At 45.7% G+C, this 25,781-nt stretch overlaps 1 protein-coding gene across 2 annotated transcripts in view; it reads right to left on the bottom strand.

The window, feature by feature from the left end:
• Positions 1-1,435: 1,435 nt before the first annotated feature.
• ube2wb (ubiquitin conjugating enzyme E2 Wb) overlaps positions 1,436-25,781 on the bottom strand; it is a 30,066-nt gene continuing 5,720 nt past the window's right edge. The window contains exons 2-6 of one of the 2 annotated variants that reach the window (XM_021620038.3): positions 24,317-24,408; positions 16,203-16,305; positions 3,858-4,013; positions 1,941-2,016; positions 1,436-1,666 (exon numbers count right to left, since the gene is read on the bottom strand). In XM_021620038.3, coding sequence (XP_021475713.1) covers positions 1,653-1,666; positions 1,941-2,016; positions 3,858-4,013; positions 16,203-16,305; positions 24,317-24,408 — 441 coding nt within the window. In that variant the 3' untranslated portion in view covers positions 1,436-1,652. The remainder of the gene's footprint in view (positions 1,667-1,940; positions 2,017-3,857; positions 4,014-16,202; positions 16,306-24,316; positions 24,409-25,781) is intronic. The other variant, XM_090189221.1, reaches the window with a different exon arrangement.

The raw sequence follows: 25,781 nt of genomic DNA, 5'->3' as shown, positions 1-25,781 counted from the left end.
CACACACCGTTGGGCTTTACACGGAGGTGATGTTCACACACACACACCGTTGGGCTTTACACGGAGGTGATGTTCACACACACACACCGTTGGGCTTTACACGGAGGTGATGTTCACACACACACACCTCTGGGCTTTACCGAATGGACTAGCAAACACCACAGTGTGCAGCCTATATTATTCTAGAGAGGTACGTAACAGTCTCAGCGAATTAAAGAGTTCCAACTGTCGTTCTTGTCTCAACCTGGTCAGTACCAACAATCTAGCCAACACATAGACCAGACAAATTCACAACTTCTGAAATCAAGTCTGTCCTTGGAAGATGGAAGGCAGAGGGGAAGTACTGCACTTGATTAAAGGGTTAAAAGTAAAGCAATTTAAAACCGTATTATCCCCTGAAAACAGGAAGTGGTGATGTTTGTGTTTTTACAGTAGAAGTTAACTGCATGTCTGGAATAACTAACATTGAATTAGTTGTACCCCTAGATTTTTTCACAGTGCATTTAATTTCAGTAAAAGCAAAAATATTTTAGTTTTTTGGGGTTAAGATGCTCAGATCCTCTTCCTGGTATAAGATGTTCAGATCCTCTTCCTGGTATAAGATGTTCAGATCCTCTTCCCGGTATAAGATGCTCAGATCCTCTTCCTGGTTTAAGATGCTCAGATCCTCTTCCTGGTATAAGATGTTCAGATCCTCTTCCTGGTATTAGATGCTCAGATCCTCTTCCTGGTATTAGATGCTCAGATCCTCTTCCTGGTATAAGATGCTCAGATCCTCTTCCTGGTATAAGATGTTCAGATCCTCTTCCTGGTATAAGATGTTCAGATCCTCTTCCTGGTATTAGATGTTCAGATCCTCTTCCTGGTATTAGATGTTCAGATCCTCTTCCTGGTATTAGATGTTCAGATCCTCTTCCTGGTATAAGATGCTCAGATCCTCTTCCTGGTATAAGATGTTCAGATCCTCTTCCTGGTATAAGATGTTCAGATCCTCTTCCTGGTATTAGATGTTCAGATCCTCTTCCTGGTATTAGATGTTCAGATCCTCTTCCTGGTATAAGATGCTCAGATCCTCTTCCTGGTATAAGATGCTCAGATCCTCTTCCTGGTATTAGATGCTCAGATCCTCTTCCTGGTATAAGATGCTCAGATCCTCTTCCTGGTATTAGATGCTCAGATCCTCTTCCTGGTATAAGATGCTCAGATCCTCTTCCTGGTATTAGATGCTCAGATCCTCTTCCAAGTATGCATCCATCAATGTTATTGTTATTATTATTATTATACAACACATGATGACGACCTTTTAAAATGTACTCAAACAAACACAAAAGGAAACAAGAATCATCTTAAAACAATAATAATATAATAATCTTCACTTCAAAACCATTTCTTTTTGCTGGCTGCATAACGACCTTTTGGCCAAAACAATCCATTGTTGGGACATATAACCTTCCTTTATTTTCTCATTTTGTATATTACAACCGGCAAAAACATGCACCCAACTGCCCTCTGGGAAATGCAGTTTAAAAAAAGAAAAAAAAAAAGTCTCCGGCGCATCACGGTGTCCATTGTTCCAGTCAAAAGGTCAGAGTTCAGTGACTGTTTGATTCAAAAGTGCTTTATGTAGGACAGTAGGACTATTAGAAAGTGACTTAGCATGTATCATCTGGGAAAGAAACACAAGCAGGTACGTGAGTGCACACACACACACACAATTTCACCATTAAAACACACCGACGTGATGATATGAACGCTAACGTCCATAAATATTGATTCTTCCTAATCTAATCTGTAGTCCAAGTGTTGGATTTCTGTACACATTCCCATTAACTAGAGCGACTGACCGTTCCAGTAGGTGAACGTGACGCCTGTGTGAGGACGGGAAGGTTTAACCCTTTACGTATTAACATAGTCACATCTCAGAGGACGTAACCACTTACCGTGATACCACCATTTTGTCTTCTTCGGATTCTTGTTACACGTTTTTACGTAAAAGGAGTTATCAGGGGGCCGTCTCTGCAGAGAGAGACAACCGTCATGATCAGAGAAGTGCTGGTATAAACATGGAACGTAGAGGCAACCTCACTCAGAGTGGAGGTGAAGTTGCCTCTATACAGTCATTTAGATTGAGGTTCAATAGTGTAGAGGCAACCTCACTCAGAGTGGAGGTGAAGTTACCTCTAGACAGTCATTTAGATTGAGGTTCAATAGTGCAAAGAGCTTTATTCTGATTCCCCCTCTACCTCACGTGTCAAACTCATTCCAGAGGGCCGTGTGTCTGCAGGTTCTCTCTCATCCCTTGTACACGATTGATGAACTAAAGGTCATTGACTAGTTAAGACCTCCCCTCACCTGGTTCTAAAGGTCATTGAGTAGTTAAGACCTCCCCTCACCTGGTTCTAAAGGTCATTGAGTAGTTAGAACCTCCCCTCACCTGGTTCTAAAGGTCATTAGGTGGTTAGGACCTCCCCTCACCTGGTTCTAAAGGTCATAAACTACAGATTGAAAGGAGAAATCTAAAACCAGCAGACACCGGGTCCTCCATGGCGTGACAGTGACACGCCTTCTGTATTCTAGTGTCAATGGGGCGTGTTTAAAAATGAAGTCTACGGAACAAAAATATAAAACGCAACATGCAACATTTACAAAGATTTTGACTGAGTTTACGTTTCATAAGGAAATCAGTCCATTGAAATAAATTCATTAGGTCCCCCCCCCCCCATCTATGGATTTCACATGACTGGGAATACAGATATGCAGATGTATCTGTTGGTCTGTCACATATCCTGTTGAAAAAGGAAAGTAGTGGATCAGAAAACCAGTCAGTATCTGGTGGGACCATTTGCCTCATGCAGCGCGACACATCTCCTTCACACAGAGTTGATCAGGCTTGTTGATTGTGGCCTGTGGAATGTTGTCCCACTCCTCTTCAATGGCGAAGTTGCTTGATATTGGTGGGAACTGGAACACACTGTCCTCTATACGTCGATCCAGAGCATCCCAAACATGCTCAATGGGTGACATGTCTGGGGAGTATACAGGCCATGGAAGAACTGGGACATTTTCAGCTTCCAGGAATTGTGTACAGATCCTAGTGACATGGGGCCGTGCATTATCATGCTGAAACATGAGGTGATGGCGGCAGATGAATGACACGACAATGGGCCTCAGGATCTTGTCACATACCTCTGTGCATTCAAATTGCCATCGATAAAATGCAATTGTGTTTGTTGTCCGTAGCTTATGCTTGCCGATACCATAACCCCACTGCCACCAAGGGGCATGGTGTTTACGTCAGGTTTGCGGTGGTGAGGCCGGTTGGACGTACTGCCAAAATCTCTAAAATGATGTTGGAGGTGGCTTATGGTAGAGAAATTAACATTCAATTCTATGGCAAAAGCTCTGGTGGACATTCCTGCAGTCAGCATGCCAATTACACGCTCCCTCAAAACATCTGTGGCATTGTGTTGTAACAAAACTGCACATTTTAGAGTGGCCTTTTATTGTCCCCAGCGCAAGGTGCACCTGTGTAATGATCATGCTGTTTAAATCAGCTTCTTGATATGCCACAAGTGTCACGCTGATGGATTATTTTGGAAAAGGAGAAATGCTCACTAACAGGGACGTGAACAAATGTGTGCACAACACTTGAGAGAAATACACTTTTTGTTCGTATGGAACATGTCTGGGATCTTTTATTTCAGCTCATGAAACACGGGACCAACACTTTACATGTTGTGTTTATATTTTTGTTCAGTGTATAATGAACTAACCCCTGTACCGGTAAACATTATGCCAGGCATTAAGCATTTTATTCGAATTTGGCGTTCCCCAAGGGTCTGTTGTCGCCCCCTTACCTTCTCTTTGCAGCTGGAGAGCATACTGATAATGCTGAGACAGACTGACTGCACTGAGAGGGCTGGCGACCAGTCTTCTGTTAGTATGGAAAGACAGATGTGACCGTTGCTATAAACGTGAGGATGTACCGGTATATTCTCTCCCATGAACATTACCTGAAATGGAAAACCAACAACGTGATCAGACACATCTCTCCATAATTAATTAAATAGAATACATTTTCCTTGTTTGAGTTCCATCTACTGCATTTTCCACATTTTGTTACGTTACAGCCTTATTCTAAAAATGGATTAAATAAATAAAAATCCTCATCAACCTACACACAATACCCCATAATGCAAAACGTTTCCAGTGAACGGAGCAAAGTACAGAGAGATCTTTGATGAAAACCTGCCCCAGAGCACTCAGGACCTCGGACTGGTGCGGAGGTTCACCTTCCAACAGGACAACAACCCTAAGTACACAGCCAAAACAACACAGGAGTGGCCCAGCCAGACATGAACCCGATCGAACATCTCTGGAGAGACCTGAAAATAGCTGTGCAGCGACGCTCCCCATCCAACCTGACAGAGCTTGAGAGGATCTGCAGAGAAGAATGGGAAAAACTCCCCAAATACAGGTGTGCCAAGCTTGTAGCATCATACCCAAGAAGACTCATGGCTGTAATCGCTACCAAAGGTGCTTCAACAAAGTACTGAGCAAAGGGTCTGAATACTTATGTAAATGTGATATCAGTTTTTTTTTTATTTTAATACATTTGCAAAAATGTCATTATGGGCTATTGTGATGTCATTATGGGCTATTGTGATGTCATTATGGGCTATTGTGATGTCATTATGGGCTATTGTGATGTCATTATGGGCTATTGTATGTAGATCAATGAGGGGAATTTTTAGAATAAGTCTAAAACGTAAAAAAAAAAATTTGGAAAAAGTCCAGGGGTCTAACTACTTTCCGAATGTATCTGGCTTACGGCCTGTTAAAGGTCATCTCCGTCACTTTTCAACCTCATATTCATTATCTCCAGCCACCACGCCAGTGTCTAAAAAAATGTGAAAACAGTGCGTTTCTTGATCTGTGTTTAAAAAGATTAGGTCCTAAAAAAATGTCAAGAGTAGGGTTAAAATACATTTTCAAAAAAACCCAGCGAACCAAACGACTTTCTAGCCAGAGGGAGGGGATTTTCTTGTTCCCCACGTCACGTTTTTTTATTTTGATGATGTATCGGGTAGAACTTTATTTAAAATTTAGAAATGTGCAATTGTCACATATGTAGACACTGGTATTGTTCTTGAGATAATGGAAAATTAGGTTGAAAAGTGGTGAAATTGCCCTTTAAAATTTGGACTCCGATTTGATTAAAATACAGTTTTCCTGCGTTTTACATGTGAGGTGGCAGATTAGGAGAGGGGTGCCAGGAAGGGGGGAGAAAGGGGAGGAGTACAGAGGGGAGGATAGAAAAGAGGAGGAGAGGAGGAACAGGAAGAAGAGAAGAGAGAGGAGGAGGAGCAGGAACAAGAGGGGGAGGAGGAAGAAGATAGGGGGAGCAGGAATAGGGGGAGGGGGAGCAGGAAGAAGATAGGGGGAGGGGGAGCAGGAAGAAGATAGGGGGAGGGGGAGCAGGAAGAAGATAGGGGGAGGGGGAGCAGGCAGAAGATAGGGGGAGGGGGAGCAGGAATAGGGGGAGGGGGAGCAGGAATAGGGGGAGGGGGAGCAGGAATAGGGGGAGGGGGAGCAGGAAGAAGATAGGGGGAGGGGGAGCAGGAAGAAGATAGGGGGAGGGGGAGCAGGTAGAAGATAGGGGGAGGGGGAGCAGGAAGAAGATAGGGGAAGGGGGAGCAGGAATAGGGGGAGGGGGAGCAGGAATAGGGGGAGGGGGAGCAGGAAGAAGATAGGGGGAGGGGGAGCAGGAAGAAGATAGGGGGAGGGGGAGCAGGAAGAAGATAGGGGAGGGGGAGCAGGAAGAAGATAGGGGGAGGGGGAGCAGGAAGAAGATAGGGGGAGGGGGAGCAGGAAGAAGATAGGGGGAGGGGGAGCAGGAAGAAGATAGGGGGAGGGGGAGCAGGAAGAAGATAGGGGGAGGTGGAGCAGGAATAGGGGGAGCAGGAATAGGGGGAGGGGGAGCAGGAAGAAGATAGGGGAAGGGGGAGCAGGAATAGGGGGAGGGGGAGCAGGAATAGGGGGAGGGGGAGCAGGAAGAAGATAGGGGGAGGGGGAGCAGGAAGAAGATAGGGGAGGGGGAGCAGGCAGAAGATATGGGAGGGTGAGCAGGAAGAAGATAGGGGGAGGGGGAGCAGGAAGAAGATAGGGGGAGGGGGAGCAGGTAGAAGATAGGGGGAGGGGGAGCAGGAATAGGGGGAGGGGGAGCAGGAATAGGGGGAGGGGGAGCAGGAATAGGGGGAGGGGGAGCAGGAATAGGGGGAGGGGGAGCAGGAAGAAGATAGGGGGAGGGGGAGCAGGAAGAAGATAGGGGGAGGGAGAGTAGGCAGAAGATAGGGGGAGGGGGAGCAGGTAGAAGATAGGGGGAGGGGGAGCAGGTAGAAGATAGGGGGAGGGGGAGCAGGCAGAAGATAGGGGAAGGGGGAGCAGGAAGAAGATAGGGGGAGGGGGAGCAGGAAGAAGATAGGGGGAGGGGGAGCAGGAAGAAGATAGGGGGAGGGGGAGCAGGAAGAAGATAGGGGGAGGGGGAGCAGGAAGAAGATAGGGGGAGGGGGAGCAGGAAGAAGATAGGGGGAGGGGGAGCAGGAAGAAGATAGGGGGAGGGGGAGCAGGAAGAAGATAGGGGGAGGGGGAGCAGGAAGAAGATAGGGGTAGCGGGGAGAAGATAGGGGGAGGGGGAGCAGGTAGAAGAGAGTAGGCTGGGGATGGCTGTAGGGATGGGGAAAGAAGAGTGGATAAGGGAAGAGGAAGAGAGATGAGGGTAAGAGGTCAAATGGGAGGAGAGAGAGAGCTGCACACTTAATTAGGGAGGATAACGTGACCTCACAGCTCTCTCTCTAAACTCAGCAGCCACCAGAGACCTCTCTCTGGTGAATAAATTCGATGACCTTCGCGTAAGATTAAACTACCAACGGGACTATCAAAATTGTAATATCTCAAGCCACACACACACACAGCCAACCACACATACACACACAGCCAACCACACACACACACATACAGCCAACCACACACACACACACAGCCAACCACACACACACACACAGCCAACCACACACACACAGCCAACCACACATACACACACATACACACAGCCAACACCACACACACACACAGCCAACACCACACACACACACACAGCCAACACTACACACACAGCCAACACTACACACACACACAGCCAACACCACACACACACACAGCCAACACCACACACACACACAGCCAACACCACACACACACACAGCCAACACCACACACACACACACAGCCAACACCACACACACACAGCCAACACCACACACACACACAGCCAACCACACACACACACAGCCAACCACACACACACACAGCCAACCACACACACACACAACCACACACACACAGCCAACCACACACACACACAGCCAACCACACACACAGCCAACCACACACACACAGCCAACCAGGTTAGCAGGCAATATTAACCAGATGAAATTGTGTCATTTCTCTTGCGTTCGTTGCACGCAGAGTCGGGGTATATGCAAAGGTTTGGGCAGCCTGGCTCATTGCGAACTAATTTGCCAGAATTTTACGTAATTATGACATAACATTCAAGGTTGTGCAATGTAACAAGAATATTTAGGCTTATGGATGCCACCCGTTAGATAAAATACAGAACGGTTCCGTATTTCACTGAAACTATACACAAATAAACTTTTTGTTTTCGACCATATTAATGACCTAAGGCTCGTATTTATGTGTGTCATTATGTTATAATTAAGTCTATGATTTGATAGAGCAGTCTGACTGATCAATGGTAGGCAGCAGCAGGCTCGTAAGCATTCATTCAAACAGCACTTTCGTGCGTTTTGCCAGCAGCTCTTCGCAAGCACAGCGCTGTTTATGACTTCAAGCCTATCAGCCTAATGGCTGGTGTAACCCATGTGAAATGGCTAGCTAGTTAGCTGGGTGTGCGCTAATAGCGTTTCAAACGTCACTCGCTCTGAGACTTGGAGTAGTTATTCCCCTTGCTCTGCAAGGGCCGTGGCTTTTGTGGAGCAATGGGTAACGGTGCTTCGAGGGTGGCTGTTGTCGATGTGTTCCTTGTTCGAGCCCAGGTAGGGGCGAGGAGGGGGACGGAAGCTATACTGTTACACTGGCAATACTAAAGTGCCTATAAGAACATCCAATAGTCACAGGTATATGAAATACAAATGGTAGAGAGAAATAGTCCTATAAATACTAGATTAACTACAACCTAAAACCTCTTACCTTGGAATATTGAAGACTCATGTTAAAAGGAACCACCAACTTTCATATGTTCTCATGTTCTGAATAAGGAACTCAAACGTTAGCTTTCTTACATGGCACATATTGCACTTTTACTTTCTTCTCCAACACTTTGTTTTTGCATTTTTATTTTTTTTAAACCCAATTGAACATGTTCCATTATTTATTTGAAAAATCATAATCGGTCGACCTCTAGCGAGGTCAGGCGGTCCAGACACAGCCGGCGGGGTCAGGCGGTCCAGACACAGCCGGCGGGGTCAGGCGGTCCAGACACAGCCGGCGGGGTCAGGCGGTCCAGACACAGCCGGCGGGGTCAGGCGGTCCAGACAGAGCCGTCGAGGTCAGGCGGTCCAGACACAGCCGGCGGGGTCAGGCGGTCCAGACAGAGCCGGCGAGGTCATGCGATCCAGACACAGCCGGCGAGGTCAGGCGGTCCAGACACAGCCGGCGAGGTCATGCGGTCCAGACACAGCCGGCGAGGTCATGCGGTCCAGACACAGCCGGCGAGGTCAGGTGGTCCAGACAGAGCCGGCGAGGTCAGGTGGTCCAGACAGAGCTGGCGAGGTCAGGTGGTCCAGACAGAGCCGGCGAGGTCAGGCGGTCCAGACAGAGCCGGCGAGGTCAGGCGGTCTAGACAGAGCAAGGTGGTTCCCCCCCTTTATGTTAATATATGTATATTAGGGTTGGCCGGTAGGTATACAGATTATCATACCGTTTCTGAACCATATTACCAAAAGTGCAGACAAGGGAGAGCTATTTCACAAAACAATTTAGGCAACAGGGACCTTCATCCAGGAGTGGATATAATGTCTTCCGCCTGGGTGCCAGTCTTCCGCCTGGGTGCCAGTCTTACGCCTGGGTGCCAGTCTTACGCCTGGGTGCCAGTCTTCCGCCTGGGTGCCAGTCTTCCGCCTGGGTGCCAGTCTTACGCCTGGGTGCCAGTCTTTCCGCCTGGGTGCCAGTCTTTCCGCCTGGGTGCCAGTCTTCCGCCTGGGTGCCAGTCTTCCGCCTGGGTGCCAGTCTTCCGCCTGGGTGCCAGTCTTCCGCCTGGGTGCCAGTCTTCCGCCTGGGTGCCAGTCTCTGTAGCTAACATTCCACTCCATGTCCTTGTCAAAGAGACTTGCCTTTCGTCAATCTCAACATTCAATATGCAAATGAATTTATGGTGGAGTTGCTCATTGGTTGCTGGAAATAACATGAATATTTTCCATGACAACATGTGGAGCCTCAAATAGAATTAGATTTATAACAAAGTAAAAAAGAAAAACATTTAGCTGTTAGCTTGGCAAGTTGGTGTACTTTTGAGGCTTAGAAATGTATTTAGTTTGAGAACTAGCAACTTTTGACAGACTTGGTTTGGACTGGACAAACCAAAAATGGTTGCTAAGCAACCGGTCGCCAACGTGTTTTGTGGAGAAGAAAAAGTAATAGTTCCAATATTTGGATAATCACTGTGATTGGAGGATAGCTGTGAGGGTTATCGAATCAGGATCCAAGTCCTCTGTTCTCCTCGAGCTCATTTAAATGATAGAACTGTTCATATTTGAAGATGGCAGAAAGACCAGTCTCTTTGCCAATGACAAGGAGAATGTTAGTTTAAGAGACTGGTTAGTCAGACTAGAATATCTCTGCTGTCACCGTCAAGCTTGATCTTGACATCTAGCCACTTAGCGAGCAAGTTAGCCAACCAAAATGCAAAGCTGGAGCCCTGAGCTGGACATAGTTTATTCAACACATCTTAGATTTCTTATCGTTGTCTTAACACATCTTAGATTTCTTATCGTTTTCTTAACACATCTTAGATTTCTTATCGTTGTCTTAACACATCTTAGATTTCTTATCGTTTTCTTAATGTCTAGTTAGAAGCAGTTGGGTAACAAAGCTCCATGTCCTTTCCAACCACTCCACTAAAAATGACCACTGCTCCACATTTACCCAACGCCCAGCTAAAACCGCCATTTACCCAACGCCCAGCTAAAACCGCCATTTACCCAACGCCCAGCTAAAACCGCCATTTACCCAACGCCCAGCTAAAACCGCCATTTACCCAACGCCCAGCTAAAACCGCCATTTACCCAACGCCCAGCTAAAACAGCTATTTACCCAACGCCCAGCTAAAACCGCCATTTACCCAACGCCCAGCTAAAACCGCCATTTACCCAACGCCCAGCTAAAACCGCCATTTACCCAACGCCCAGCTAAAACCGCCATTTACCCAACGCCCAGCTAAAACCGCCATTTACCCAACGCCCAGCTAAAACCGCCATTTACCCAACACCCAGCTAAAACCGCCATTTACCCAACACCCAGCTAAAACCGCCATTTACCCAACGCCCAGCTAAAACCGCCATTTACCCAACGCCCAGCTAAAACCGCCATTTACCCAACACCCAGCTAAAACCGCCATTTACCCAACACCCAGCTAAAACCGCCATTTACCCAACACCCAGCTAAAACCGCCATTTACCCAACGCCCAGCTAAAACCGCCATTTACCCAACACCCAGCTAAACCGCCATTTACCCAACGCCCAGCTAAAACCGCCATTTACCCAACGCCCAGCACCGTCTACTAACTGTTAGCTTGTTAGCACAGGCCTGCTAACCATCTGAATCGCCGCGTCCCAAACACTCACTGAACCCATATTTACTTTCTATCCCTTTTCGATTTTTTATTTGTTTATACCTTCCGGTAACCTGCCTCACCCAATGTGATACGGAACCGCTATTATCTTTACACTTTTAGAACACACTCAAGAACCTTCAGAAGCTAACCAGCTAACTGGCTACAAGCTATTTAGTCATTGTTAGTTTTCTAACCTGGATAACACTCGCCAGTCCAGCTTCCCTGCCCCATCCACCGCTGCCCCTTGGACACTGATCACTTGGCTACATAGCTGATGCATGCTGGACTGTCCATTAATTCACGGTAATCCATTCTGCTTGTTTATGTTTTATCTGTCGGCCCCAGCCGCATTTAGGCTCTGTGTGTAGTTAATCCGACCCTCTCTGCCTAATCAATCGCCATTCTACCTGCTGTTGTTGTGCTAGCTGATTAGCTGTTGTTGTCTCACCTACTGTTTTAGCTAGCTCTCCCAATTCAACACCTGTGATTACTGTATGCCTTGCTGTATGTCTCTCTCAAATGTCAATATGCCTTGTATACTGTTGTGCAGGTTAGTTATCATTGTTTTAGTTTACAATGGAGCCCCTAGTTCCACTCTTTATACCCCTGATACCTCCTTTGTCCCACCCCCCACACATGCGGTGACCTCACCCATTACAACCAGCATGTCCAGAGATACAACCTCTCTCATCATCACCCAGTGCCTGGGCTTACCTCCGCTGTACCCGCACCCCACCATACCCCTGTCTGCGCATTATGCCCTGAATATATTCTACCATGCCCAGAAACCTGCTCCTCTTATTCTCTGTCCCCAACGCCCTAGGCGACCAGTTTTGATAGCCTTCAGCCGCACCCTCATACTACTCCTTCTCTGTTCCGCGGGTGATGTGGAGGTAAACCCAGGCCCTGCATGTCCCCAGGCACCCTCATTTGTTGACTTCTGTGATCGAAAAAGCCTTGGTTTCATGCATGTCAACATCAGAAGCCTCCTCCCTAAGTGTGTCTTACTCACTGCTCTAGCACACTCTGCTAACCCTGATGTCCTTGCCGTGTCTGAATCCTGGCTCAGGAAGGCCACCAAAAATTCTGAGATTTCCATACCCAACTATAACATCTTCCGTCAAGATAGAACTGCCAAAGGGGGAGGAGTTGCAGTCTACTGCAGAGATAGCCTGCAAAGTAATGTCATACTCTCCAGGTCCATACCCAAACAGTTCGAACTACTAATTTTGAAAATTACTCTCTCCAGAAATAAGTCTCTCACTGTTGCCGCCTGCTACCGACCCCCCTCAGCTCCCAGCTGTGCCCTGGACACCATTTGTGAATTGATCGCCCCCCATCTAGCTTCAGAGTTTGTTCTGTTAGGTGACCTAAACTGGGATATGCTTAACACCCCGGCAGTCCTACAATCTAAGCTAGATGCCCTCAATCTCACTCAAATCATCAAGGAACCCACCAGGTACAACCCTAACTCTGTAAACAAGGGCACCCTCATTGACGTCATCCTGACCAACTGGCCCTCCAAATACACCTCCGCTGTCTACAACCAGGATCTCAGCGATCACTGCCTCATTGCCTGTATCCGCTACGGAGCCGCAGTCAAACGACCACCCCTCATCACTGTCAAATGCTCCCTAAAACACTTCTGTGAGCAGGCCTTTCTAATCGACCTGGCCCGGGTATCCTGGAAGGACATTGACCTCATCCCGTCAGTTGAGGATGCCTGGTCTTTCTTTAAAAGTAACTTCCTCACCATTTTAGATAAGCATGCTCCGTTCAAAAAATGCAGAACTAAGAACAGATATAGCCCCTGGTTCACTCCAGACCTGACTGCCCTCGACCAGCACAAAAACATCCTGTGGCGGACTGCGCTAACATCGAATAGTCCCCGCGATATGCAACTGTTCAGGGAAGTCAGGAACCAATACACACAGTCAGTCAGGAAAGCTAAAGCCAACTTCTTCAGGCAGAAGTTTGCATCCTGTAGCTCCAACTCCAAAAAGTTCTGGGACACTGTGAAGTCCATGGAGAACAAGAGCACCTCCTCCCAGCTGCCCACTGCACTGAGACTAGGTAACATGGTCACCACCGATAAATCCATGATTATCGAAAACTTCAACAAGCATTTCTCAACGGCTGGCCATGCCTTCCGCCTGGCTACTCCAACCTCGGACAACAGCTCCCCCCCCCCCGCAGCTACTCGCCCAAGCCTCTCCAGGTTCTCCTTTACCCAAATCCAGATAGCAGATGTCCTGAAAGAGCTGCAAAACCTGGACCCGTACAAATCAGCTGGGCTGGACAATCTGGACCCTCTATTCCTGAAACTATCCGCCGCCATTGTCGCAACCCCTATTACCAGCCTGTTCAACCTCTCTTTCATATCGTCTGAGATCCCCAAGGATTGGAAAGCTGCCGCAGTCATCCCCCTCTTCAAAGGGGGCGACACCCTGGACCCAAACTGTTACAGACCTATATCCATCCTGCCCTGCCTATCTAAGGTCTTCGAAAGCCAAGTCAACAAACAGGTCACTGACCATCTTGAATCCCACCGTACCTTCTCCGCTGTGCAATCTGGTTTCCGAGCCGGTCACGGGTGTACCTCAGCCACGCTCAAGGTACTAAACGATATCATAACCGCCATCGATAAAAGACAGTACTGTGCAGCCGTCTTCATAGACCTTGCCAAGGCTTTCGACTCTGTCAATCACCGTATTCTTATCGGCAGACTCAGTAGCCTCGGTTTTTCGGATGACTGCCTTGCCTGGTTCACCAATTACTTTGCAGACAGAGTTCAGTGTGTCAAATCGGAGGGCATGCTGTCCGGTCCTCTGGCAGTCTCTATGGGGGTGCCACAGGGTTCAATTCTCGGGCCGACTCTTTTCTCTGTATATATCAATGATGTTTCTCATGCTGCGGGCGATTCCCTGATCCACCTCTACGCAGACGACACCATTCTATATACTTCCGGCCCGTCCTTGGACACTGTGCTATCTAACCTCCAAACGAGCTTCAATGCCATACAGCACTCCTTCCGTGGCCTCCAACTGCTCTTAAACGCTAGTAAAACCAAATGCATGCTTTTCAACCGTTCGCTGCCTGCACCCGCACGCCTGACCAGCATCACCACCCTGGATGGTTCCGACCTTGAATATGTGGACATCTATAAGTACCTAGGTGTCTGGCTAGACTCTAAACTCTCCTTCCAGACCCATATCAAACATCTCCAATCGAAAATCAAATCAAGAGTCGGCTTTCTATTCCGCAACAAAGCCTCCTTCACTCACGCCGCCAAACTTACCCTAGTAAAACTGACTATCCTACCGATCCTCGACTTCGGCGACGTCATCTACAAAATTGCTTCCAACACTCTACTCAGCAAACTGGATGCAGTTTATCACAGTGCCATCCGTTTTGTCACTAAAGCACCTTATACCACCCACCACTGCGACTTGTATGCTCTAGTCGGCTGGCCCTCGCTACATATTCGTCGCCAGACCCACTGGCTCCAGGTCATCTACAAGTCCATGCTAGGTAAAGCTCCGCCTTATCTCAGTTCACTGGTTACGATGGCAACACCCATCCGTAGCACGCGCTCCAGCAGGTGTATCTCACTGATCATCCCTAAAGCCAACACCTCATTTGGCCGCCTTTCGTTCCAGTTCTCTGCTGCCTGTGACTGGAACGAATTGCAAAAATCGCTGAAGTTGGAGACTTTTATCTCCCTCACCAACTTCAAACATCTGCTATCTGAGCAGCTAACCGATCGCTGCAGCTGTACATAGTCTATTGGTAAATAGCCCACCCATTTTCACCTACCTCATCCCCATACTGTTTTTATTTATTTATTTTTATTTTTCTGCTCTTTTGCACACCAATATCTCTACCTGTACATAACCATCTGATCATTTATCACTCCAGTGTTAATCTGCAAAATTGTAATTATTTGCCTACCTCATGCCTTTTGCACACAATGTATATATAGACTCCCCTTTTTTTCTACTGTGTTATTGACTTGTTAATTGTTTACTCCATGTGTAACTCTGTGTTGTCTGTTCACACTGCTATGCCTTATCTTGGCCAGGTCGCAGTTGCAAATGAGAACTTGTTCTCAACTAGCCTACCTGGTTAAATAAAGGTGAAATAAAAATAAAAAAAAATAAAAAACCGCCATTTACCCAACACCCAGCTAAAACCGCCATTTACCCGACACCCAGCTAAAACCGCCATTTACCCGACACCCAGCTAAAACCGCCATTTACCCAACACCCAGCTAAAACCGCCATTTACCCAACACCCAGCTAAAACCGCCATTTACCCAACGCCCAGCTAAAACCGCCATTTACCCAACGCCCAGCTAAAACCGCCATTTACCCAACACCCAGCTAAAACCGCCATTTACCCAACGCCCAGCTAAAACCGCCATTTACCCAACACCCAGCTAAAACCGCCATTTACCCAACACCCAGCTAAAACCGCCATTTACCCAACGCCCAGCTAAAACAGCCATTTTATTATTTTATTATTAGAAGCAATTATTGTCTTCAAAAAAAATGTTGAAGAAGATATGCTGTGTGTTTAAAATAGCGCAGTAGACTGGAACCATCGACCTTACAGAATGATATCCATCCTCTTCATCAGACCAGTAGACTGGAACCATCTACCTTACAGAATGATATCCACCCTCTTCATTCAGTTCGATGAATGACCCGTTACTAAGCAACATGCCCACTCAGCGTACTCACAGAGCATGGATGGATCTTGACAGTGTCCTGGCTTGCTGATTCAATAGTTACTAAGCTATACAGTACTATTCATCAATGAGGAGCCGCTAGGCTAGCTAGTAGCTATAGTACTCAATGAGGCGGCGCTAGGCTAGCTAGTAGCTATAGTACTCAATGGAGGCGGCACTAGGCAAGTCCGTAGCACCAGTACTCAATGAGGCGGCGCTAGGCTAGCTAGTAGCTATAGTACTCAATGAGGCGGCGCTAGACTAGCTCGTAGCACCAGTACTCAATAAGGCGGCGCTAGGCTAGTCCGTAGCACCAGTACTCAATGAGGCGGCGCTAGGCTAGTCCGTAGCACCAGTACTCGTCAATGAGGAGGCGCTAGGCTAGCTCGTAGCACCAGTACTCAATGAGGAGCCGCTAGGCTAGCTCGTAGCACCAGGACTCAATGAGGCAGCGCTAGGCTAGCTAGTAGCAACAGTATTCATCAACGAGGAGGTGCTAGGCTAGCTAGCGAGCTACTAGCTACAGTAGTCAATGAAGAGGCGCTAGGCAAGCTACTTACCTGAGGTGAATCGAAAGGATACCGACTACTGAATTTGAAAAGCAGCTGAAATTTCTCTCCTTCATAGAGTGTGCCCGTGGCTCCTTCCATATCTACAATCCATCTGGAAGACAAGACACAACAGATACCATATTAAATGATTATATATTACTGTATATTTGATTATCCAATATAAACAAACAAGTGTGTGTGTGTGTTCATGTATGGTCTGGGTCGTAGGTCAATCAGAGATGGAGAGGATGGGATCGGTCCCTTGGCCTGGTCAACATGCCTGAGGATAATCCATTCACTTAGTGCTCATTCTGACAGAAAGAGCCAATGATAAATCCCTGTCATGATGTGTCGTTATAGAAGACCCAGTAGGAGTTAAGACACCTGACCAGTCCAGTACAACAGATCATTCAGATGACCTCTGAGGATCAGGTCATGTCTGTCCAATACAGCAGATCGTCCAGATGACCTCTGAGGATCAGGTCATGTCTGTCCAGTACAACAGATCGTTCAGATGACCTCTGAGGATCAGGTCATGTCTGTCCAGTACAACAGATCGTCCAGATGACCTCTGAGGATCAGGTCATGTCTGTCCAGTACAACAGATAGTCCAGATGACCTCTGAGGATCAGGTCATGTCTGTCCAGTACAACAGATCGTTCAGATGACCTCTGAGGATCAGGTCATGTATGTCCCCTCCTCACCGTTTGTTGACTCTCCCACAGGAGAGAGAGAGACACACTTAGACAGAAACACGGGTTTTGAACTCCCCCAGTCCTTAGCGGTCCTCCCCAGTCAAACCAGATGATTTGTGGGACCAGGGCACTAGGCAGCAAACAGTGGACATTCTCTAGCTGCTTCCCCATCTCCTGTGTGTATGTCAGTGTCAAGTCTGGATGGGTGTAAAACACTATTTTTAGTGTGAACTCTGAATCAATACATTTTCAACGGACATAACTTAAAAGACGACTTGGTTTATCATAGATCTGGGATGAAAAAAATGAACTGAACATGTTTTTTTTAATAAAATTTGTAATAATTAATTAAAAATGAAAAGCTGAAATGTCTTGAGTCAATAAGTATTCAACCCATTTGTTACGGCAAGCCTAAATACGTTCAGGAGTAAAAATGTGCTTAACAAGTCACATAAAAAGTTACATGGACTCTGTGTGCAATAAGTGTTTAATAACATATATATTTTTTAATGACTACCTCATTAGGGGCGGCAGGTAGCCGATAGTGGTTAGAGCCTTGGGACTAGTAACCGAAAGGTTGCTAGATCGAATCCCCCGAGCTGACAAGGTAAAAATCTGTCGCTCTGCCCATGAACAAGGCAGATAACCCACTGTTCCCCGGTAGGCCGTCATTGTAAATAAGAATTTGTTCTTTAACTGACTTGCCTAGTTAAATAAAGGTTAAATAAATAAATATAAATAAATCTCTGTACACATACAATTATCTAGAAAGGTCCCTCAGTCGAACAGTGAATTTCCAACACCGATTCAACCAAAGACCAGGGAGGTTTTTCAAGGCCTCGTAAAGAAGGGCACCAATTGGTAGATGGGTAAAAACTAAACAAAAAAAGCTAATATTGAATATCCCTTTGAGCATGGTGAAGTTAGTCACTACAAAAAAAAAATGGCTCAGTGATGTCACCATGAGGCCAATGTTGACTTTAAAACAGTTACCGAGTTTAATGGCTGCGACAGGAGAAAAACTGAGAATGGATGAACAACTTTGTAGTTACTCCACAACACTAACCTAATTAACAGAGTGAAATGTAAGAAGCTTGCACAGAATGAAAATATTCCAAAACATGCATCCTGCTTGCGACAAGGCACTAATGTAATTCTGCAAAAAATGTGTCAAAGCAATTAACCTTTTGCCCTGAATACAAAGTGCACATCCAACACGACCCATTACTGAGTACCACTTTACATATTTTCAAGAATAGTGGCGTCTGCATCATGTTATGGGTATGCTTGTAATCGCTAAGGACTGGGGAGTTTTTCAGGATAAAAAAAAAATCAATCCTAGAGTAAAACCTGGTTATCTGCTTTCCACACAGAGATTAATTCACCTTTCAGCAGGACAATAATCTAAAACGCGTTTCCAAGAGTCCAATGGTGGCAAGCTTTACACAACTCCAGCCGACGCTTGGCATTGGTGATTATAGGCTTGTGTGAGGCAGCTCGGTCATGGAAACCCATTTCATGAAACTCCCGCAAAAATAATTACTGTGCTGACGTTGCTTCCAGAGGCAGTTTGGAACTCGGTAGTGAGTGTTGCAACCAAGGACAGACAATGTTTACATGCAACAAGCTGTCGGGAGGCTGATCAGAGCAGGCCCCGCAGTCGGGAGGCTGATCAGAGCAGGCCCCGCAGTCGGGATGCTGATCAGAGCAGGCCCCGCAGTCGGGATGCTAATCAGAGCAGGCCCCGAAGTCGGGAGGCTGATCAGAGCAGGCCCCGCAGTAAAGGAGTAGGGAAAATCATAAATCATAAAACTGGTAATAAGTCCAGTTCTCTTTGTGATATTAAGGTTTATAACAATATGTTATAGATTTATTTAGAAAAAGTCAAGAACGGAGAGAGGGGGGGGGCCTGACAAAAGAAAAGGCAGAGTAATAAAGTGAATGAGCAGAAAATGAAGCAGTTTTTTCCCATATTTGATCGTTGTTTTGGTTGCTATCGAGCAAAATCGTTACGGTATGACAGCTCTTCCATCAACAACAGATACAACAACCTTAACACGCACGCTGAGACCACGAGTAGGACACGGGCCTGACATTTCACTCTATCACATGGAATGAATTGATTTGTTTTGGGGCTGTTGTTTCATTGAGAAACACACTCTAAAATGTTATGATCTTACATATCAGACAAGAAGGATTTTTAAAAAAAGGACATCATATGGAACAAAACATTAAAAAAATATGCTGCTAGTGTCTTTCAGTCAAGTCTGTGAATAAATCTAAATCAAATCGTCATAGTAACCATTACATAACAGAGACAGACTTCGGCCAGGCACACGGGAGTACTGCCAAGCTGAAGCTCTCATAGCAAAGCCACACCCCGGGCCGTACCGCCCTAAAACAAGGATAAGATCCAGCTCAACAGGTTCTGGAAGGTTCTCATTCCAGTGACTCATACCATTCTTGACAGACAAGAGATCTGGGGTGTATTCATTGATGCAATATGTTTCGCAATGAAAATACAAAGTTTCATGTTGGACAAATTCAGGTAGGTAGGAAAGAAGAGTGTGTTTCCTTATGCAATGCAGAACAGCTGAAACTACTAGTGAGCTTGTTCTGCTCAGCAGCATTCAGTCTATCCACTTCTGCATTTGTGTCATTTAACAGACTCTCTTATCCAGACACTACAATAGTGAGTCATTTAGCAGACTCTCTTATCCAGAGACACTACAGTAGTGAGTCATTTAGCAGACTCTCTGATCCAGACACTACAGTAGCGAGTCATTTAGCAGACTCTCTTATCCAGACACTACAATAGTGAGTCATTTAGCAGACTCTCTTATCCAGAGACACTACAGTAGTGAGTCATTTAGCAGACTCTCTTATCCAGACACTACAATAGTGAGTCATTTAACAGACTCTCTGATCCAGACACTACAGTAGTGAGTCATTTAACAGACTCTCTTATCCAGAGACACTACAGTAGTGAGTCATTTAGCAGACTCTCTTATCCAGAGTCCCTACAATAGTGAGTCATTTAACAGACTCTCTTATCCAGAGACACTACAGTAGTGAGTCATTCAGCAGACTCTCTGATCCAGACACTACAGTAGTGAGTCATTTAGCAGACTCTCTTATCCAGAGACACTACAGTAGTGAGTCATTTAGCAGACTCTCTTATCCAGACACTACAATAGTGAGTCATTTAGCAGACTCTCTTATCCAGAGACACTACAGTAGTGAGTCATTTAGCAGACTCTCTGATCCAGACACTACAGTAGTGAGTCATTTAGCAGACTCTCTTATCCAGACACTACAATAGTGAGTCATTTAGCAGACTCTTATCCAGAGACACTACAGTAGTGAGTCATTTAGCAGACTCTCTTATCCAGAGTCCCTACAATAGTGAGTCATTTAACAGACTCTCTTATCCAGACACTACAGTAGTGAGTCATTTAGCAGACTCTCTTATCCAGAGACACTACAGTAGTGAGTCATTTAGCAGACTCTCTTATCCAGAGTCCCTACAATAGTGAGTCATTTAACAGACTCTCTTATCCAGACACTACAGTAGTGAGTCATTTAGCAGACTCTCTTTCCAGAGTCCCTACAATAGTGAGTAATTTAACAGACTCTCTTATCCAGACACTACAATAGTGAGTCATTTAGCAGACTCTCTTATCCAGAGACACTACAGTAGTGAGTCCTTTAACAGACTCTCTGATCCAGAGACACTACAGTAGTGAGTCATTTAACAGACTCTCTTATCCAGAGACACTACAGTAGTGAGTCATTTAACAGACTCTCTTATCCAGAGACACTACAGTAGTGAGTCATTTATCAGACTCTCTGATCCAGAGACACTACACTACAATAGTGAGTCCTTTAACAGACTCTCTGATCCAGACACTACAGTAGTGATTCATTTAACAGACTCTCTTATCCAGAGCCACTACAGTAGTGAGTCATTTAACAGACTCTCTTATCCAGAGACACTACAGTAGTGAGTCATTTAACAGACTCTCTTATCCAGAGACACTACAGTAGTGATTCATTTAACAGACTCTCTTATCCAGAGCCACTACAGTAGTGGTGACCTTGTTTGATCCACAGCCCAGCAACATGGCCGCGGCTAGAGAGACAGTCTCTTATCTCTGGGTGTATCTGAAGAGAACATTAGACTTTGTCACTATTAAAAAAAAAAAAAATTAATGAGCAAGCCTTCCTTCATGACCTGGCCTCTGTAAATTGGTATAGAAATCAGCTTGATCCCCTCTGTCGAAGATACTTGGACCTTCTTTTTATATATTTTCAGTGATATTGTTAACAAACACTCCCCCATAAAGAAAATGAGAATTAAAAACAGGTTCAGCCCCTGGTTCGACCGTGATCTGGCAGTTACTCCACCTCAAGAATCACATTTGGCGAAAGGCTCGGCACATGCATACTCAGGATGACTGGCTCTCGTTCAGGCACATGAGAAATAAGTGCTCTCAGGCTATCTGGAAGGCCAAAGTTAGTTACTTTAAGGAGCAGTTCTCTCCCTGTGGGTCTAACCCCAAGAAGTTCTGGAAAACGGTTAAAGACCTGGAGAATAAACCCTCCTCCTCCCAGCTGCCCATGTCCCTTAATGTTGATGATGTGGTTGTTACTGACAAGGAGCACATGGCTGAGCTCTTTAATCACCACTTCTTTAAGTCAGGATTCCTATTTAATATAGTCATGCCTCCTCGCTGTCCAACATTTCCTCATCGCCCACCCCTTCTAACGTGACTATCCCCAATGCTCCTCCCTCTTTTCCCCTTCTAATGCAACTATCCCCGATGCTCCTCCCTCTTTTTCCCTTCTAATGTGACTATCCCCGATGCTCCTCCCTCTTTTTCCTTTCTAATGTGACTAGTCCCAATGCTCCTCCCTCTTTTCCCCTTCTAATGCAACTATCCCCGATGCTCCTCCCTCTTTTTCCCTTCTAATGTGACTATCCCCGATGCTCCTCCCTCTTTTTCCTTTCTAATGTGACTAGTCCCAACGCGCCTCCCTCTTTTCCCCCTGCCCTGCTACAAAGTTTCTCCCTGCAGGCAGTCACTGAGTCTGAGGTGCTAAAGGAACTCCTTAAGCTTAACAAAACATCTGGGTCAGATGGTTTAGACCCTTTCTTCTTTAAGGTTGCAGCCCCTATAATCACCAAGCATATCTCCAACCTTTTTAACCAGTCTCTCCTCTCTGGGGAGATTCCCACTGCTTGGAAGGCAGCCACGGTTCGTATTTAATTTAAAGGGGGAGATCAAGCTGATCCTAACTGTTAGAGGCCCATTTCTATTTTGCCCTGTTTCTTAAAAGTGTTGGGAAAACTTGGCAATAATCAACTGACTGGCTTTCTTGATGTCTATGGTATTCTCTCTGGTATGCAATCTGGTTTCCGCTCAGGTTATGGATGTCACTGCAACCTTAAAAGGTCCTCAATGGTGTCACCATTACCTTTGATTCTAAGCAATATTGTGTTGCTGTTTTTAATGACTTGGCTAAAGCTTTTGATACCGTAGATAATTCCATTCTTGTGGGCCGGCTAAGGAGTATTGGTGTCTCCGAGGGGCCTTTGGCCTTGTTTGCTAACTACCTCTCTCAAAGAGTGCAGTGTATAAAGTCAGAACATCTGCTGTCTCAGCCACTGCCTGTCACTAAGGGAATACCCCCAAGGCTCAATCCTAGGCTCCACGCTCTTCTCAATTTACATTTAAAAAAATTACTCAACCAGTAGGAATCTCTCTCATCCATTTATATGCAGATGACAGTCTTATACTCAGCTGGCCCCTCTCTTCTTAGTGTCCAACAAGCTTCACCTACCCTTAACCTTGTCCTGAACACCTCCAAAACAAAGGTCATGTGGTTTGGTAAGAAGAATGCCCGTCTCCCCACCGGTGTGATTACTACCTCTGAGGGTTTAGAGCTTGAGGTAGTCACATCACACAAGTACTTGGGAGTAAGGCTAGATGTTACACTGTCCTTCTCTCAGCACATATCAAAGCTGCAGGCTAAAATTAAATCTGGACTTGGTTTCCTCTATCGTAATCACTCTTCTTTCACCCCAGCTGCCAAACTAACCCTGATTCAGATGACCATCCTACCCGCGCTAGATTTACGAGACGTCATTTATAGATCGGTAGGTAAGGGTGCTCTCGAGCGGCTAGATGTTCTTTACCATTCGGCCATCAGATTTGTCACCAATGCTCCTTATTAGGACACATCACTGCACTCTATACTCTGTAAACTGGTCATCTCTGTATACATGTCGCAAGACCCACTGGTTGATGCTTATTTTTAAACCCTCTTAGGCCTCACTTCCCCTTATCTGAGATATCTACTGCAGCCCTCATCCTCCACATACAACACCCGTTCTGCCAGTCACATTCTGTCCAAGGTCCCCAAAGCACACATCCCTGGGTCGCTCCTCTTTTCAGTTCGCTGCAGCTAGCGACTGGAACGAGCTGCAACAAACACTCAAACTGGACAGTTTCATCTCCATCTCTTCATTCAAAGACTCAATCGTGGACTCTCTTACTGACAGTTGTGGCTGCTTCACGTGATGTATTGTTCCCAAGAGGTGCAGAGGTCTAAGGCACTGCATCTCAGTGCTAAGAGGCGTCACTACAGTCCCTGGTTCGAATCCAGGCTGTACCACATCCGGCCGTGATTGGGAGTCCCACAGGGCGGCGCACAATTAGCCCAGCGTCGTCCGGGTTTGGCCGGGGGCAGGCCTTAATTTCAAATAAGAATTTGTTCTTAACTGATTGCCTAGTTAAATAAAAAAAATGGTGCTGTTGTCTGTGCCCAATAATGTTTTGCTGCTACCATGTTGTGCTGCTGCCATGTTGTGCTGCTGCCATGTTGTGCTGCTGCCATGTTGTGCTGCTGCCATGTTGTGCTGCTGCCATGTTGTGCTGCTGCCATGTTGTGCTGCTACCATGTTGTGCTGCTACCATGTTGTGCTGCTGCCATGTTGTGCTGCCTGCCATGTTGTTGTCTTAGGTCTCTCTTTATGTAGTGTTTATGTAGTTGTCTCTCTTGTCGCGATGTCTGTTTGACCTATATTTTATTTTTAATCCCTTCCCCCCATCCCTGCAGGAGGCCTTTTGCCTTTTAGTAGGCCGTCATTGTAAATAATAATTTGTGCTTAACTGTCCTCCTTTGTTAAATACATTTTAAAAAGCTACCTAATCACCTGAACCTGGGATTTGTGCACTGTGTTTTTCTTCTATACATGATGGATAGATCCATACTGACGCCCCTGAGTACAGAGCGGGTTCTTGGTGTTTATCTTCTTTCACAATGAAATGAGCCAGTGGGAAATGTTATAGATCTGTGCAACAAAGCAAGACATGCATATCCACACTAGGACACATAAGAGTCAGCATGCTGATGTACACTCACTGTGTGATGGTGTTCTGTACACTTTTCTCATTGAGTGTCATTCCAGGGGGTGGATCATTTTGCAAAGCCATTAGTTCCTTTTGTAGCCTTTTCTGTAAGAGAAGAACAAACATGTTTAAACTGTAGCCAGATTAGAATATTTGGAGGTACAATTTTCAGATTTTTGTGGAGAACAAAAAGAAAGAAAGAGGTATAAACATGAAGCGTGTAGCTAAAATGAGGTAACCCAGACGAGATTAAACAAATCCCCAGTGTTCAGAGACTAGATACAAATCAAGCCAGCTGGATGTGTCGTAATATCCTCTAGCTTGGAGAGTACTGCTAAATAAAAGCCTGTTGCATGCTTCCCAGTTCATGCATATGACGACATTTTGTGGTGTTCCTGGTTTTAAATGTTGGTGTTTGTTTTTTTCTTAGTTCTAAATTTGTTTTGAAAGGAGCATGCTTATTTAAGATAGTGAGGAAATCACTTTTAAAAGAATAACCAGGCATCCTCTACTGATGGAATGAGGTAGAAATCCTTCCAGGATACCAGGGCCAGATCGATTAGAAAGGCCTGCTCGCTGAAGTGTTTTAGGGAGCGTTTGACAGTGATGAGGGGTGATCGTTTGACAGTGATGAGGGGTGGTCGTTTGACAGTGATGAGTGGAGGTCGTTTGACCGCAGACCCATTACGCACGCAGGCAATGAGGCAGTGATCGCTGAGATCCTGACTGAAGACAGCAGAGGTGTATTTAGAGGGCAGGTTGGTCAGGATGATATGAGGGTGCCCGTGTTTACGGATTAACCTGTTAGATCTACCCCCCCCTTTTTTGAAAATTCTGTTAAAAATCGCGCAACTTTTCAGCGTCCTGCTACTCATGCCAGGAATATAGTATATGCATATGATTAGTATGTGTGGATAGAAAACACTCTGAAGTTTATAAAACTGGTTAAATCACGGCTGTGACTATAACAGAGCGTGTGTTTCATTGAAAAACGCAAGAAAAACTGCTCTCTGAAAGCAAAAAATAATTTCCATAAGTCACTTCCACCAGTTGTTAAAGGACAACAGAATTTAATGGAAATTTGCCTGCACTTCATACAAATTCCGCACGATGGCGCCATTGTACTAATTTTCAATCGAATTAATTGTTGGAAAATCCATCTGTCTGACCCCAAGTTTTCCAGTCTTCACCCGGATGCAGTTCAAGGAGAGATCAGATTGCATTGTTTTTGAAGTGAGGACCTATTGAAGAGACATCGCCCTGTAATCGTTTTGATAGATTATAAACGTTTACTAATACCTAAAGTTGGATTACAAAAGGATTTCGAAGTGTTTTGTGAAAGTTTATCGTCGACTTTTTTAATTTTAAAAAATTACGCAGCGTTTAAAAACGATGAATTTTTCTGAATGACACTACTTCAATACAAAGCTATTTTGGGTATATATGGACCGATTTAAACGAAAAAAAGACCCAATAGT

The sequence above is a fragment of the Oncorhynchus mykiss genome, chromosome 11, assembly GCF_057628025.1.
Source record: "Oncorhynchus mykiss isolate SJ-2025 chromosome 11, ASM5762802v1, whole genome shotgun sequence".
In the NCBI taxonomy this organism is placed as follows: domain Eukaryota; kingdom Metazoa; phylum Chordata; class Actinopteri; order Salmoniformes; family Salmonidae; genus Oncorhynchus; species Oncorhynchus mykiss.
Note: the sequence above shows the minus strand (reverse complement) of the source record. Positions and strands in the feature narration are given on the sequence as shown.